Source organism: Gouania willdenowi, chromosome 12, assembly GCF_900634775.1.
Source record: "Gouania willdenowi chromosome 12, fGouWil2.1, whole genome shotgun sequence".
Lineage (NCBI taxonomy): Eukaryota > Metazoa > Chordata > Actinopteri > Blenniiformes > Gobiesocidae > Gouania > Gouania willdenowi.
Genome location: NC_041055.1, coordinates 30,132,225 through 30,150,316, shown reverse-complemented (window position 1 = coordinate 30,150,316; position 18,092 = coordinate 30,132,225). Strand labels below are relative to the sequence as shown.

The following is an 18,092-nucleotide window of genomic DNA, read 5'->3' as shown; positions in this document are numbered from 1 at the left end:
CTTAAACAACAAAGCTGTGAATTATTTAAGATCAGAATGTTTTATTTTATTTTATTATTTTCATTTCTTAGCTTGAAAACACAAGTTTTCACATCCAGTGTTAGTTTGTCGTTACTTTTTATTGAGACTTTTTACCCTTTTTCACTTTTAATTTAAATTTTTTTTACAGGTCTTAAATGTGTTTAACCTTTTTCCAAAGCCATGTTGGCTACGTAGACTAACAAGATGTCCCATTAATTAAATAATAGTAATTAGTCGTGGAACTTGATAAAAAAAAAAAAAAAAAAAAATCTAATTATTTAGAAACTTTGTAATAATTCATCTCAATTAATCACAATATTTGACATGAGAAGCAACAATTTTCCAATTTAAATGTATTTTGGTATATGATTGAATCAATGAAAACAATAAACAACAAAATTGTGTTTATTATTTCCATCACTGAGTGCGAACATGTGTAACATTCATAAAGAATATTATGATTAACTAAGCTATATCCATGCTTTTCTGGATTTTTTTGTAGACTTTATAAACTAAAATGAACGCCCACGAAGCACTAGCAAAGACTTCTCCTCGGGTTCTCCTGTTTCTTGTGTTGTGGTCTGTGCATCAATATTATGGGTATACTGGGAACTTGTGCAATGAGAAAGGTTCCGCACCGTTTGCATTTTTTTCTGTAATTAATTAATCGCAAATAACGCGATAAAGTCCCAGCACGAACAATAATATAACTATCAAAGTGTAACAAGAATTATCATTCACAAAATTATTTTAAAATACCAACACATCCAAAATATGTTTTTAATATTCAATAAACAATCTTTTAAATAGAAAAAGTCCTGCTATGATGGAAACTATTGGTTAATCATTTTGCTCATCACAGGAAATAACCTACAATAATCTCATGTATATATATACTGTAACTGTCTCTCATTCATAGACAATCTTCTATTCTGCAGACGTACCGTTACATCTTTAAGTCGTGCATATTTCTAGATGAGCTTGTGCTTTGATCTTTTTATTTCTACTGAAGTTTTTTTTAACATTAAGAGCACTTCAGTTTTCAAGTTGAGGCTTCAAAGCTCAGAGCAAACATCTTATATAAAAGATAAATGGTGCAACTTAATGAAATGTGTCTGTAAATTAGTGGATCATTTGTCGTTGACGTCATGAGAAATGAATATATTTCATTCCCACTGACCAGTATGAGTTGATGATTTTACAGAACGCCAGCTCGCAGCACATCTTCAGGTTGCTCTGGTGTTCTGGTAAATCACTGGACGAACACTTGGACGGATCCACCTCACAGTTTTCATCCGACTCATACAAAGCTTTAATGAACTCACCTGAAAACATCAAGTTAGTAAAAGTAAAAGTAAATAAACAGCTGTGAAAGTTTGAGCACCACAAAAGTTTGTTAAACTCTAATTAAATTAAAACGACCAACAAATAAGTAACAATTCCTGACATCATGTCAGTGTTTTTCAACCTTGGTGTCAGGACCTCATGTAGAGTCGCCTGGAATTAAATGACTAAAAACACTGGTAAAAATGTATTAAAGTTCTATATTTTAATCTTTTTAACTCTATTTCATATTTTCAAATACACACCACACACAATAAATATCAAATAACTGTATCCTATGCTTAAATTTTCTCAAATATAAATCTATTTCAAGTAAAGTGCAGTACAAAAATATCTGCGGTGGCGCTACTTGTATTTGTAACACAAACTACAAACACAAACGGTTCATCTCATTAAAGTGCAATAAAAAAGTACTCCATTATTAATAGTTTTTTTACTTCCATCACATCAGACCTATCCATAGATATAAAATGTATTATAAATTTCAAACTTATTTTATGTTTGTATGGACTTTTTATCATGAGAACCTCTATTTTTTTCAGCAGGAAAAACACTAAATATGCAGTATTTCCAAATATTTTTGATGAAAATATTACAGTCTTGACTGTTTCATTAATTGAGAGCGAAATGTAATTTAATGCGTTATTATTTTTGGCACAAGGACAGTTTTAAAGAAAAAATAAGCTAAATAACCACGGTGACTTATGCTGAATGGCTAGCCTGCTCTCGAGCAGGTGTTTGCTCTGGCTAGGATTTTAGCGAGTGATAAAGTCCCGCCTCCTGACCAACATGTCAGCATCGATGTCTAAATAGTCTCTCTGTTATGAGAAACGTTTTAGACTTGGCTTAAATTAGCATGTTGTGATCAACTGTCGTAAGACAGCTTCCCTCTGAGTGAATGTTTCGTTAGTTGAAGCACGCTAACGGAGATTCATCCAGGATATACTTATCTAAATTCCTAGCATAGGGCCTTAAAGTCTAATTTTGCAGTGTGGTCACTCCTTTGTCAGTAAATCAGAGCATGCATTCTATTGTCGTAGTAAATCAGACCTGATGACATTTAATATCGTCTGTTCTGAACTGGACTCACCGAGTGCATCCTGCAGATACTTCTGTCCCACGAGTTTGAGGTATTCTTCGATAGCCTTTGTGGCTAACGTGTTTTCTCTGAAGATGAGATGCTCGTTCTCTCCACAGCGGTCCACCTCCGACATCATCAAATCTGTCAGAAAGTCCTGCACAGAGAAAGAAAAACGATACACACAGTTAATAACGAACAAAATCATGGTCGTAAACAAATAAATAAACAAATAACAACTGAATAAACTAATTCATCAACAATTGGACTGACATTTCTGTTCACTTCTTGTCCACTGGAGGCGCTCTTTACACTTCTAACCTTGAACAAGATCTGGTCTTGTTTTATTAGTATTATTATTATTATTATTATTATTATTATTATTATTAATAATAATAATCATAATACTAATAATAATAATATATTTTATTTTGGCAGTCTTTGGCAGTTATTTCAGGTTGACTTGTCTGGAGTCAGATGCATGAATTTAAATACAATTTTATATTTATAAATAAGGAGCAGTTATTTCCTTGTATTTTTATTTTTATTCACATTTATTCAGCAATTTATTCTGTTTTCTTTTCTTTTTTATATATAATATGTAAAATGGAAGTGTGATATCTTATTACTGTATGTAGTTACATTTTTCACTGTATATTTTATTGCATATTTCCTGTAATTTGTATTCTTTTAGGATGACATTTGAACATTCTGTCCAGTAATGAAAAATAGAACTCTGGCTAAAACTGGTACATTTTTTGTATGGATATTAATGTACACTGTCCCTGTTAAATAAACCAATAATAACAATTTTAAAAATGCATGAAGGTATTCTTGCATTTATTGTATTGTATGTCCTTGCAGTGAAATGGTACCAGTTTAAATGTAATTTACAAAAAAAAATCAGATTTTGATTATATCTAAATTTTGGCCTTAATTTAAATATTTGGTTGTTTTGACGGGTTTTGATTGTTTTTAAATCCATTCCATATGATTTAACAATACAATAGCAAAAAACCCAAGATTTAATTCAACGTTTTAGACCATAATAAAGTTTAAATCTTACAGAAAACAAATACGTATATAGAGCAGTCAAGTGGACAGATTAACTTTAAGAGTGAGTATTTAACATGCCATTATGACAACAGACTGCACGTCACTGACTGATCTCAGTATTAATTCCAACCATGGTGAAAGGAAAACATTAAATGACTTTTGAGCAAAGAAGTTGTGCTGATAAAAAAAAATTCTAAACAAGCAGTTTATTTGCTGAAGGTGAGAAACTGAAACACTTTTAAAGGCAACTCGCGCGTTTTTAGAAAAGTTGCGATATTAAGGTCTTGGAAAAACTACATGAAAGCGATCTTGAGGATAACTACATATTTATATATTTATTCATTCTTTTCACAAGGTTAGAGAAATACACACACAGGTGGAGGAAAGCATTAAGGCTCTCAAATTCAAAGTGGAAAAGACGGAGCAGGAAATGGAGCCATCTGGGGATGAATCACATCTCTTCAGTATATTTGTGTGTGTGTTCTCATGTGAGTCCCCTGACAGCTCGTTAAACTCAGGAACCAGCATCGCATTGAGTGGAGAAGAGAGACATGTGACAGATGTAAAGGGAGGAGAAGGAGAAGAAGGAGGAGAAGGAGGAGAAGGAGAAGAAGGAGGAGGAGGAGGAGGAGGAGGAGGAGGAGGAGGAGGAGGAGGAGGAGAAAAAGAAGAAGAAGAAGAAGAAGAAGAAGAAGAAGAAGAAGAAGAAGAAGAAGAAGAAGAAGAAGAAGAAGAAGAAATCGTTGTGGTCTTTAAAGCACAGACGTGGAGGTGGAGAGAGAGATGGAGGGAATGATGGAGAGATGGAGGAATGTTTGGAAAGCTGCTGATGCTGCTGTTGATGCTGATGCTGATGCTGGAGCCTGTTTTCTGGGTAATCAAAGATACACAGCAGGGAGCCAATCATCCACTGATGTGCAGCTCATGGAGCTGATTGGTTAAGGCGCCTTCACATTCCAGACATGCATACATCCAAACACACTCGTACATTCAACGTTGAAAACATAAACCATTTCACATCCATCATAAAGCACCTCTGAGCTGTCACAGCTGCTCTATAGATCTGCACGTGTGTGAGTTTTCTGTGCTTTTTAGTTTGAGTTGAATAACTAGAATGATTCATCTAGAATAGAGTGAAATTAAATGTGAAATAAACATCACTCAGTAAAATTGGTTAATCAGCACAATTTCATGATTCCATTACAAACCAATCTTTGAATAGAGGTGAGTATTGGCAATGATATTGTGATACGATATGTATCACGATATCATATCACAATGTATAGTAATATTCTACCCAGTTAATATCAAAATTAAACGTAGAGATGAAAAATAAAGTTGCTGTATATGTTAATGAGAAGATATTAATCATTCAGAGGACAATTCAAAACATCCTATTTATTATTTATTATTAGTGTTTTTGCACATTTTCACTGAAAAAAAAAAGTGCAACAAGGTTGTTTTCACGTTAACTACTGTGTAGAAATCTCAAAGAAATTATTGATTAAATATCAGAATTCGATTTAAAAAAAAAATAAAAAATTGCCACCCAAAAAAAATCACAATATATTGTGAAATTTATTTTTTTCACGCCCCGACATTCGAATATTAAAAATTGGTTTATCAACTGAGGTGTACAGGTGTTAGTGTACGTCCCCTGATCGCATTGTTGGGGGTAACGCGTTACAGTAGCGATATTTTTTTTTTGGGTAAGAAAATAAAGAAACACACTGACTTAAAATATTGGTCACCAAATTACTTTACTTTTCTAAAGGAACGCGCTTTTCCCGCGTATAATCTGTTCTCAAGGCGGAGCGGTAATAGAGGAAGATCACATATTTGTCACGTGAAATCAGCTGTTGGGAGGATGAACTACAGCCCTCGTCTCTGGTGGAATGACTAAACTGGTTCAACCACTGGACGTCACCGTGGACGGAACGTTAAAAAGGAGATGTGTGCAGAGTGGATGCGTTCGCTAAAACACAAACAGCTTTTTATTCACCGGATGGTGAAAAAACGTGCTTCACATGAACATGTTGCTGTGTTTTTTATACAAGGTCTCGACTTATCACACATTTATATTCATGAATATTTACTTGGTACTTATTGTGTATTTGTTTGAGGCAAGTGAATGTCCCTGTTGTGGGATTAATGAAGTAGAAATAATCAATCAATCAATCAATCAATCAATTTCCCTTAAAAACTAAATCATTTTACATAATTTTGACTTGAAATGATTCCAGATTTAATTTTTTCCTTGAACCTAAAGTCAAAGAAGTTTCACAATGAGTGATGAGTGACACAGACATTTGAGTAGAATAGATAGATCTATTGGAGAACAAACCACTGCATCACAGGCCTTTAAAGCAGCTGATAATTCATAGTGTGCCGACACACTTCCTATTTTTAGACGCTCTCTGACTCTCGCTTTTTTTGTATTAGAGAAGAAAATGTCATCCCAATTATGATCTTTCCTCCCCCCCCTCATCCACCTCTACGCTGCGCTTCCTGCTTTACACTGTGAAGAAAGGACAAATAGAGGCAGACATGGAGAGAAAGAGAAACAACGAGAGACACTGAGTGTGGGAAAGTACAGTTACAACTCTGTGGTTTCATAGTAGACAATGAAGCAGAGAAGAAGAGCTCTCCTAAGGGGCCTTTACTCTCTCTTAAACAGTGCATAACTGTTGAAGACACACAAACCCTGTGGATTGAAGACTGTGAGTCCTTCAAGAGTCAATGATTATTAAGAGAGAGTAAAGGTCCCTTCGGAGAGCTCTTCTTCTCTGCTTCATTTGTCTACTATCAAACCAGAGAGTGGGATCTGTTGCCACCTGCGGTCACAGATTTTTTTCCAGGTTGCAACTGTTTTTATTCTCTAAACAAAAGAGGTTTACATTGACATCCAAAAACAGCACAGGTTGTCATTTTGAGTGAAAAAGCTGCTAAATGATCTAAAAATCAGGCTGAATGCTTCACTCCGTGTGACATCATCAATCACATGATTTCAAGATGGAGGAACACAGGCTCTAAAACTGTAAAGTAGTCCCATTTTTAAAAGTTGATAAAACGAATACGGTGCAAAAAGAATGCATTTTTTACTTTAACGCATTATTCTACAAAACTATCTACTGCTTCCCTCTTGTCTCTTTCCAACAACAACAAGAATAAATAAAAGCATACTTTAATAATGCTAGCATGTCTTTAAGGGGGATGCTTGCTTGGAGGGTGTGTTACTATTTTTGTCAGACTTGATGCCACCTGCACAACATCTCCGACTATTTTCATTTCAACATCTCACTTCCACAGACTTGTAAACACCGGAGTTTAGAGAGTATATGAGCACTTTGTATTTACAGTAGAATGATAGAATAGATGCTGATTTCACATCAAAACTGTATCTTTCTGACGTCCGAATGCATGAAAACTGTAACCGACAGTGGTAACAAAACCAAAGGTAAGTAAGAGTAGGTGATTTTTTTTAGTAATAGTTTCCCAACAAGCATATCAGGGACCAGAGGGACTCTAACGATGCCTTGTCTTTGTGGTGAGGCTTCAGAATCCATTGTGCACCACTGAGCACTACACACAGGAGTCACACACATGCATTTCTTCTTCTTCTCCTGTCAACTTCTTTTAAAATGTGCAGCCATTCCCATCCCCCGCTTTAATGCTTCACTGCTAATAAGCACAAGTGAAACATTCTCTCTATCACTGCCACATCTAATAAGCTGATCCATGCCTCAAAAATGCTGTGCGGAGAAAGCGTGTGTGTGTGTGTGTGTGTGTGTGTGTGTGTGTTGTTCAGGGTCGGGTTTGGGGAATGCGACATAGCAAAGCTAATAAACTCTATAAGTTAAAGTTCTTAAACTACAAACATTACTTTACTTTGAAGATGTAACTCTGACTCACTCACAGGAGTTTATCCAAAGCAAAATAACACAACTATGTTTAGGAAACAGTGTCTAAACCAGTGGTTCCCAACCTTTTTTGGGCCGTGACCCCATTTTTCGCCACATTATTTATATTATATAATAATATATAATACTTTGTTTGGTTTTTTTAAACTTGTTTTTATCTTAGTTTGTGAGGTGACTTAATAAAAATGCATTATTATTATTATTATTATTATTATTATTATTATTATTATTATTATTTTGACATCAATAATTTCTGGAGACCTTAAATATTTTTTTTTTCTTCCAAAAATAGTTTTTGTTTTTGATCATGTTATCAGATATTTTTATATACTGCATTTATTATTATTTCTTTGTAAAATAACAATTTAAAAACTCCAGGCGACCCGACATGGAGTCCGCAAGATTGAACAGATAGAGCTAAAATAGAAAATTTGGTTATGATGAATGTTAAAGTGATGCAAAGATAACGTCTTGAACTTAATTAAATCCTGAAGTAATGTTTGTACAATATGACAAATGTCAACAAAAGCGCTTTATTGAAAACTTCAATTATTCTCAACAGAAAAAAAAAAAAAAAATAGGAGATCTTTTGAATTGCACAAAATTCATTTATATTCTTGTTATTACCCTTTCGGTAAATATCCCTAATGCCATATAATTGTGAAAATGAAAACATACAAACCCCAAACATTTAGAATAATCAGATCAGGTTTCGGCAATAATATTTAGTTGTTTTGTTCACATAATTTGAATAAAATAAATAATTTTGAGCTCAGTAATCTGAGCAATGCAGCAAACAAGTGAGGAGGAAAAATCTAAACACGGAGGAGGGTTATCTTTTATTTTAATATAATAACAGAACAGTTCAGCTGATTGATGCTCTGAGTTTTTCTCGCCCGGGGCAAAAACTGCAGGGGGGGGTGGGGGGTGGGGGCGGTGACAGTGGGGGAGGCAAACTGGAAACTCTCCAGCCACTCCATCTCTCCCTCTCCTCATCTTTCCTTCCATCGTTCCTCCCTGGACACCAGTGGCTAGTATTACAGCATTACAGCCTAGAGCTCTTCCTGTAAAGGGTCACATTGGGTTGACAAGGAGAACCGGAGGCTGAGTGAAAAAGGAGGGCAATGACTTCTGGGGGCAAACGATTGATGCAGAAAAAAACAGGAAAAGCCTACAACTCTCCTGAATTCATTATGTGAACATGATCTTTATTGGGATGAAAACAAACCATATGGCTGCGCACAGTGGCATTAGTTTTAATAACACACAGAGTATGTACTCATTAGTCGTGTTCGAAATGGACTACTCATACTAAGTCTGACGTCAAAATAAGCATGTAAGCGAGAAATACCCGGATGTCGACTATATGGGGACATTTTTTAAGTAATTTCTAAAATAATGGTTTACTGCAGTATTGGTGTGACTGTATCTGACCTCATCATGATCAACATTCATGTAAGCATTATAATCGTTTATATTGTTATGGGTATTTTTTTTTGTGTATTTTCCTCTCACTTTGAGTTTTTGTCATTTTTTTTATATTTTTGAAGCCTTTTTGTGTACTTTTGTAGTTGTTTAATGGATTTTTCTCATTTCGTGTGTTTTAGGAGTTATTTTGTTTATTTTTGCTGTCATTTTGTGTATTTTTCTGTCATTTGGTGTGTTTGAATGTGTTCTGTGTCTTTTAGTTGTCCGTCTGTGTATTTGTTTGCTTTGTATATTTTCTATCTCTAATGTTAGTGTTTTTGGAGTTCTTTTTTCGTATTTTTAATATTGTTTTGTGTATATTAGTCTTCTTGTGTGTTTTTGTTGTCCTTTGTGTAATTTTTCTGTTTTTCAAAATAAAAGCATCTCTTCTTGTCTTCCATTAGCTTAACTCTTTTGTAAATAGGGCTCTTGTTTTGAAGTTAACCGGAGGTTTCGTCAGTAGAACAATGGAGGGTCTCTGAAATGTGTGAGTTAAATGTGTTTACGTGAGTTTTATGGATGAAATGAGCACATGTTGATATTCTACTTGGTCACTTTCTCACTTCAAATGTTTTCAGAACTTTCAAAGTAAAGGTGGAGAATCAACAGAGATATTTAGCCTCAGTGTGATTTAGGTTTTTAACGCTGTTGGTTCCAAATGCATCTTGGGAAACTTGGAAGTATACTTCAGTGGGAACGCTCATCATCCTAATCATACTTATAGTGTATAGTAGACAGTATATACTCATTGAGTTTGTAGTGTATAGTACGTTAGTGTGACATTTCCCACACCACCTTTGTGTTTATTACCATTATTCTTTAAAGATGTTTGACTAATCAATTTGTTTCCCACAAATGTTTATAAGTTGTTCCTTAAAATATTGTGGTTTGAACCAAATAAGGCAGATGTATGTATATTACTACATAAAATCTGTTTTATGATGTAACAAATGTGACACTGCATGTTTGTTGCACAATATTGAGAGGTTACTTTACTAAGACATTTATTGAGGACACGTTGGTTGTTGTTTCACTGCTTGGATAATTAGTCTGGACGACTACTAAGGGTGAAACATTCGCCTTAAGAGACTTTCAGATCTCTGTTTTGTTTTTTTTGTTTTCTGCAGAGCTCGTGGTTCCTCTTCCTGCTGCTGTCTGGGCCCACAGCCACAGTCTGTGGTGCTTTAAGGATAAAGAAGATTGTCCTCTAAGCTCTGCTTTCAACATTTTTCTATTCTATCCTCCTTTATTTCCCCTCGCTTCACAATCCTATAGATTAAAACATCTCCTCTTCAGTCTGACATCAATGCATCACTCAATAAATATGCACAGATTGTTAGAAAAGTAGGATATGATCATTTAAAAAAAAAATAAAAACCTGCTGCATTTGTTGGATAAACTGTTAAATGCATTGCTTTGTTTTACTGTAAACTGTCCTCTGGCTATGTTTGCAGCTCACTGTAAAATGGGGTCATTGCTTTAATGATGATGAGATTTATTCAAAGATGCTTCCTTTCAAGGATTCACATGGTAAACATGTTTTAATGTAAATGTAACAAATATAAGAGTTGGATGGGTCTAATTAAGGAAGGTATAGAGAAGTTGCATTTAAGGCTTAAATGTGGGATGAATTTAGTAATTTAATAAAATTCTGCTAGGAACTGGGTTTGTGCAACCTGTTAATGTCAATTCACTAAATATAAATTATAGGGGAGGCTCCCACGATTTCCTTCAAATATTATCTTTGCCAGATATTGGCAGTTATCTGGATCATTGATCATTGTTTTCACCATTTTTAAAACTTTCAGAGTATCGACAACAATCTGTGAAACCATCATCAGACCATGAATAAATGTAACTTCAATTCCACTAAAAACAATGTGACATAACATTAGATTAAAAACCCTGTATTAGTCCAATAAACTGTAATATACGGAATAAGTCCAGGCTAATATTTGACCTAGAGGCACCTTCTGCATGTAGAAATAGTCGACTGTGTGTAAACTAATGTCACAAAGTTTGTGTGTGTGCAGTGGAGCGAGCTGTGACTATGCTCACCAATGCATCCCGACATCAATACAGAATCACTATTGAGGTTTTCTCAGGAGAATCTCGGCCTCGAGACGCGACGAAGCGTGAAAGGGAGACGAGTGAAAGTGGAGAGGGAATCAGACGACTCGTCGTGTAATTACTCAGCGATGGGTGATAAAAATGACACCAGGACAAACAGAAGTTGAGAAGTGCTGCATACTGATCAGTCCTTCAACCTCAAATCTGCATCTGGCTGTAATTAGATGCAGAGCAACGGAACACAATGAGTGTTTTACACACAATCAGATGTAGGAACAACAGGTGCATCAGCCTTGAATACCTACTTAATTACGCTTTCAAAGAAAATAAACAATCTGAATTAAAACTTAATTAATACATTTATCTATGCATTTGATATGATTCGACATCATGTTTTTAATAAATTATGCAGGGTGATTAACTATAGCTGAAGTTAGTGTCGTGGTCATTTCCTTTATTTTTTTTTTGTTTTTTTTGTCAAGCAGCATAAATAAAAAGTCATGATTTTATTTTTGTTTTCTTAAAAGTCCAGTACGATGCTATTTTTCACCCATCTCCATTTAAAGAACCCCATTCTGTTTTCTGAAGTTTTAGCCTCTGAAAAGTGACTTTCTGAGCACTTCTAAAAACAGGCTGTTTTGGGGCCTACTTACTGTATGCATATTCATGAGTAGGCGTCTGTAGACGCTGACTCCACACAACAGCTGATCACTAGCGATTTTATTAGCGATTACTATCCACACACTCTTGTTACAGTTTTCAGCCAAAAAACTGCACATTACAGTAAAACACATGCAGCTATTGTGATTGTGAGTCAGACAAACACCGTTTCAGGATGTGTGTGCGGCAGCAGCAGTGGAGTTAGCTGAGTCAGCTGCTTCAAACACTCACTGGAGCTGCTACGTCGCTATCTTGTCATCCTCTCCACTACATATTACAGGAATAGTCCATTGGTTTGTCCAACCGCTGCGTCGCATTGGGTCACAAACACGTCAGATCAAGTCAAAGATGAAACGAGTTGATATAACGGCTACTAAAAATGGAACTGCTCCAGGTGCTACACTGTGGCTGCCCACTACTCCTCGGAGAGGAGAGGGGTTAAATGCAGAGAACACATTTCGTGTAGCTTTACATATGACAATGAAGTATAATATATATTCTATATTAAACCGCAGTGTTCCTTTAACCTGTGAGAGGGAGGAGCTCACATTCTTATATAGGGGAGGAGGGGCCAGGATTGTCAGGAGGAGGAGTTTCTGCTATGTGACGTCAAATAGAGATTAAAATCTTACTGGCCCATTTGGAGCTGACTTTTTACAAAATGTGGAATAACGAGATAGTGAGGAAACAAAACTTTTTTCAACTTTGGCCCTCTGAATGAGAGTTTTTCCTTTTTCAAAAGGGGGTACAGCAGAAAAATGTTTTGAACCACTGCCTTCATTGATCAGTGTGTAGATTCTGCTTATAGAGACTAATGTTGGAGATGTGCGCTCATGTTCAAATAACTCTACATTTTGAAGCAAGCCTTACCTGCACTGAAGTGGACATATTTTAGAACAATACTGTGAAATACAAGGCTTTATAAAACAGCATGCTATGGTAGACTTTTGATATGTCTTTATATCTAAAGTGGGTTGGTCTGAGCCATGAAGCTCCAGGGCTGAAAATAAGTCCCACTCTGGCCCTGTGTGATGGCAACTTAGCATTTCCATGTATAAATGATATTAAAGTATGTAGTATATAAAGCACTGACAATAGCCAAGCAATAAGTGACAGGTAGTGATTGTATTTATTTAATTTGGGGGAAATTTTGTCAAATATTTTGAGGATTGAGCAGGATTTTGGAAAAAATTAGGTTTCTTTCAAAAATTTGAGAGTAAAAATGAATTCCATCGTGTTATAAAAGCACGGGGAAAACCATGAACACCCTGTAAATATTGTAAAGTTTAATTACATTTGTGACAAATTCAACTCCACTTGAATAATTGTAAAGTTCTACTTCCAAATAAATCTGTTTACATGTTTTTTTTTTTTTTTTTTAATAAAAAGTGTATTATTTTTTGCATCGATGCCAATATTTATGTTTAGATATGACACAGTGATTTCTGCTTATTTTCAATCAATAATTCTCATGAATAGTTTCTATTTTTTAAATATTGCCAAAATTCCTAAGCTTAATATTTTACACCTCATGTCAACGCTACTGAGAAATCCACAAAAACATTATTTGGTAATTTACACAATTATTCATGTTTCTTCAGTCATTTTTTTCCCGTGGGCCGATTTGGACGTTTTAAAGGGCCGGATTTGGCCCCTGGGCCGTGAGTTTAACACACTTGCTTTAATGCCACAGCAGTGCTTTAGTCTGTGATTGTAAAGGACAATTGAGAGCCACTGCAGTGCAAACAGAAATAAACACTGACTCAGAGCCTAAGCCTGGGCTAATCACAACATTATTGAACAATACCGAAGGGAAGGAATGAACAAAAGACATAATTAAACATGTGGAGGAAAACAAAAACAACAGGCTTTACGAGGATTTGAAGAGTTGATCTTCCACTAATAACTAAATATCTCCATTTCTAAATATAGCTGTGCAATTTAGAGATAAAACACACCCAGGATGGCTGAACATCAAACGTAACCGCTGTTTGTTTGGTTTTAAACCCCCAAAAATGAACAAAACGTGCTTTAGCTTTACATTTTAAAGTAAATCATAACAAGACACAGATTTTACAGTATGATTTTCATATTTTTAAATGATTTAGCGATGTCATGATTACCAATATTCTATTTTTCTTATTGAAAATAGGTTAAAATGTGGCAAGTTTAGTGAAGTTGCCATTAAAAAGGGTAAAAATAAGCAAAAATGACGACCTCAAATGGGGTCCTTACTCCAAGGTTGAGAACCCTCCGACTTCATGCTCTGAGCTCACAGCACAAACAAGTGCTTCAAATGTAATGTTTTCACCATTTTTAAAACTTTCAGAGTATCTACGACAATCTGTGAAACCATCATCAGACCATGAATAAATGTAACTTCAATTCCACTAAAAACAATGTGACATAACATTAGATTAAAAACCCTGTATTAGTCCAATAAACTGTAATATACGGAATAAGTCCAGGCTAATATTTGAGCTAGATATATATATAATTAATTTTAAATGATTACATAATCTGATATTATTTAATTGGAACATTTTCAATATTTATATATTGAAAATATATATATTTTATATACTTACCTCCTTTAGTCTTAATATGTTTCTTTTTTTTTCTTTTTTCTGGGAGTTAATATGTAGCATTTATTTTTTATTTACAAAGCAGATATGAGGTTTTTTAATTCCACATTTGTATTGTACTGTTTGGTTATTTACATGTTGTTGGTATATTATTTTATTATTAGAGCATCCAAGAATGGAAATAAATAAAAATTAAAGGCCTATAATCATGTAATTTTAACTCTCTGATTCACTTCCCCAGTAGAGTTATTCTCCCAGTTTATTTCACCATTACACCCAGTAGAACAGTGTTAAATGCATTAGTGTGTGTGTGTGTGTGTGTGTGTGTGTGTGTGTGTGTGTGTGTGTGTGTGTGTTGGTGTGATTATCTGTATCTCAGTGCATTGTGATGATTTAATAACATGGAATTGCATTTTATATATATATATATATATATATATATATATATATATATATATATATATATATACTGTATATAAAGACTTTTAATTTACAGTATATATATATATATATATATAGACTTTGAATTAAAGACTTTATTTCTTTTTTTTCTCACTGCTCGCAGCAAAGTACGTTTTATATACTTTGTGCGCTCTATTGTACATTTTGTTAAAATATTACAGTTTGTTAATTCATATTTATTTATTTATTTATTTATTATCTTACACTGAATGGGATTTCCCCGAATTTCAATGTACTTTAAAAAAAAAAATAACGTTAAAGGATTCTAATTCTGATTCTATTTCTGTAAAAAATCAGTTGTTTCTAGAGTTTTGGTCTTAATAGCTTAATAACAATTTAGTAACACACAAGACAACGACAGAGACGGAGACATTGACCCAAGTGGTACAGTCGGTTATATTCAAATGCTGCTTAATATGCAAATATCACTAATAATGCCACATATTTGGGCAGAAATATATACTGTATATATATATATATATGAAGTGTATTATACAAATGTTATTATTTACTTACCAACAGGCTCCATTTCACCTGTGGGAAAGTTGGTTGTTTTTCCTTCTGTGTTACAATAATAGTTTGTCTGTATGATGTCAGGATTTGTAATAATTTGGAGGCCTGACTGTGTATGTGCTGCTGTGCTGAGCGTGTTCTACCTTTTCAGTGGTGGATAATTTATGTGCTCGGCCTGCATCGGTACGATATGAAGCACAGCGGGGGGACACATGTGAGGGATTAGCTGGAGTTAAAAGCGTAGTACAGTCTGGTGTAGCGAGAGGAAATCACCTGTCTGTCTGCTCTGTGTCTGCTGGTATATTAGTTACAGGTGGGGGGAAGGGGGGATCAAAAGTCAAAAGTTCACGAGACTAGAGAATAATATCCACTGATAACCAGGAAGTTTATTATCATTTGCACCATAGTATATAGACGTCTTAAAGATAGAATTCCTTGTTTTAATCAGAAAAAAAATGGGTTAAAAGTGACCAAAATGGTGGAAAAGGTGGTGAAATTGGATTCTAAAAACCACAGAAATTGGTTAAAAGTTACAAATTAGAAGGACAGAAAAGGACAAAAAAAAGTGGTGAAAAAGGGTTCAAAGTGTCAATATTGGAACAAGTTGGAGGAATAATTAGTTTAACCCAGCACATAATGGGTATGACAAATCGTGAATGTGGTTAAATTTGGCAAAAATAAGAATAAAATATGGTGAAAAGAGGTTAAAAGTGACAATAATGGGTCAACATAATATGCAACCATAGTTGGGAAAGTTTATGTGTCAAAAATGCCTTGTGGACATTTGATGGAAAAGTGGCAGAAATGGGAGTAATGTAGCAAAATACATTAAAAGGAGCAAAAATATGGCAAGAAAAAAAGTGATGAAAATAGGTTAAAAGTGATGAAAATAGGTTAAAATGTGGCAAGTTTTGTGTAGTTGCAGAAAAAGGGTGAAAATAAGCAAAAAATGGGCTAAAATTGTTCAAAAAACATTCTTAATTTTGTTGAAGGCATCTGGCGAGCCCCTCCCAGTGCCTCGCCACCCCAAATGGGGTCCTGACCACAATGTTAAACCTATGCATTAACCACATGTCAAAAAAACAGCCACAGCGTGACTTCTCCAAATGTAAAACATATCCCCATATTAAAGATCTAAATCCTTGTTTTAATCAGAAATAGAAATATAAATGGGTTAAAAGTGACCAAAAATCGTGGAAAAAGTGGTGAAATGGGATTTTAAATGCCACATAAATTTGTTAAAAGTTACAAATCAGTGGGCAAACGCGAACAGAAAAAAGTGGTGAAAAAGGGGTTCAAAGTGTTGGAACAACTTGTAGGAATAATTAGTTTAACCTGGCGGGCATGTGTGACATTAGGTGGAAAAGTGGTGGAAAGGGTTTATTAGTGCTGAAAATGTATTGAAAGTGAAAAAAGTAGGTGAAAAACTGTTGAAATTTGATGAAAAAATGGCAGAAATGGAAGTAATGTAGCAAAAATGAAAAAGTAATGAAAATAGGTTGAATAATGGCAAGTTTTGTGTAGTTGCAGAAAAAGAGTAAAAATAAGCAAAAATGGGCTCAAATTGTTCAAATGTTATTCTTAGTTTCTTGAAGGCATCTGGTGACACCCTCCCAGTGTGTCCTGACCCCTAGGTTGAGAACCCCTGCATTACAGGGCAATGATTCAGTCTTTCACAGAGAGAGGAAACAAGAGAGCAAACAGAATAAAAGTAAAGTCTGAGAACTGACCTTGGCCTTGCCCGTGCTCTGCAGAATGTGAACCAGCGCACACGCCATTTCCTCCTTGTTCTTGACGCTGATCCCAGGCTCCAGCACCGAGCACAGCAGCATGTAGTTATTGGTGGTGTACTCTGCAAACTCCTTGTACATCTCCATGGGAAGGATGTTCATGCTCTGATAGCGAGCCTTGATCCGGATCATGGGTCCGGTGGTTTTTCCTTTGGGCGGGTTGGGGGTGCTGACCGGATACCACTTCTCCACAAACTGCCGTCCGGTGACGGTGGCAACGGGGATGTTGACGAGGCCGATGTAGTTGTTCTTGTCTTTCTTCTTCTTCTTGTCCGTGTCTTTGTAGAGGTGCGCCGTGACACTCTTGACGGCGGGCAGGTTGCTGAAGTCAAAGTGTTCGCCCCAGAACACGTTGTCAGTCTTCAACTTGCAGGTGGTGCGTGCGTAGAGCGAGTCGTCCAGGCACAGCTCGCAGAAGTATTTCTTCTTGGCAGGAAGGTCTTTTGCCTCGATGATCCAAAGCCTCAGCATGTTCTCCACCCGACGACTGTTGTCCTGGAAACCACGACAGCAGAAGGCTTTTAAGAACACACTTCAAGCAGCTCTTACAGTGAACCCTGACATCAAACAAATCTAGGAACTATAAAAATAATCAAATAAACGGATAGAACTCAGATCTGAACATGTCTGAAGATGTATTTTTACTTCAAAAGTCACACAGAAAACTCTTCCATTTTCTGTCAATACACAGAAAAGAATAGTTTGGACAAATTGCCTATCATACAGATGTTTTTTTAAAGATGAAAAATGACAATAATGCCAACATGTATCAAACAGCAATCTTATCTCGTCTTATTTATAGAAGTAAACTTGATTAAAGGACGTAGGTCGAGAGCTTTAACTTAAAAGTCATGGCACTTATTTAAATAAGAGTGTTTCCACTTTCTCCTGTTTGATTGTTGAATAAACACGTTTCTCAGTGGTTTCTTATTTGCTGTATCTGCCTTTGATGTGCTGCAAACTTAAACCAAACCCAAAAAAACATTTTCATGAGTAAATCTGTGTTGTCACCAAATATAATCTGTGAACAGCCTTGTCATTTAGACCAGTGGTCCCCAACCATCGGATTGTGGACCTATACCAGTCCAAGGACCATTTGTTGAACAAAAAAAAGTTGGAAAAAAAT

The 18,092-nt window shown here is 35.3% G+C and overlaps 1 protein-coding gene across 10 annotated transcripts in view; it reads right to left on the bottom strand.

Moving 5' to 3' along the window:
- Positions 1–18,092, bottom strand: part of LOC114472926 (disabled homolog 2-interacting protein-like) — a 172,215-nt gene that overhangs the window by 40,675 nt on the left and 113,448 nt on the right. For all 10 annotated transcript variants that reach the window (XM_028462247.1, XM_028462246.1, XM_028462241.1 and 7 more), the window contains 3 exons: positions 16,907–17,461; positions 2,456–2,600; positions 1,202–1,346 (listed from right to left, as the gene is read on the bottom strand). In XM_028462247.1, coding sequence (XP_028318048.1) covers positions 1,202–1,346; positions 2,456–2,600; positions 16,907–17,461 — 845 coding nt within the window. The remainder of the gene's footprint in view (positions 1–1,201; positions 1,347–2,455; positions 2,601–16,906; positions 17,462–18,092) is intronic.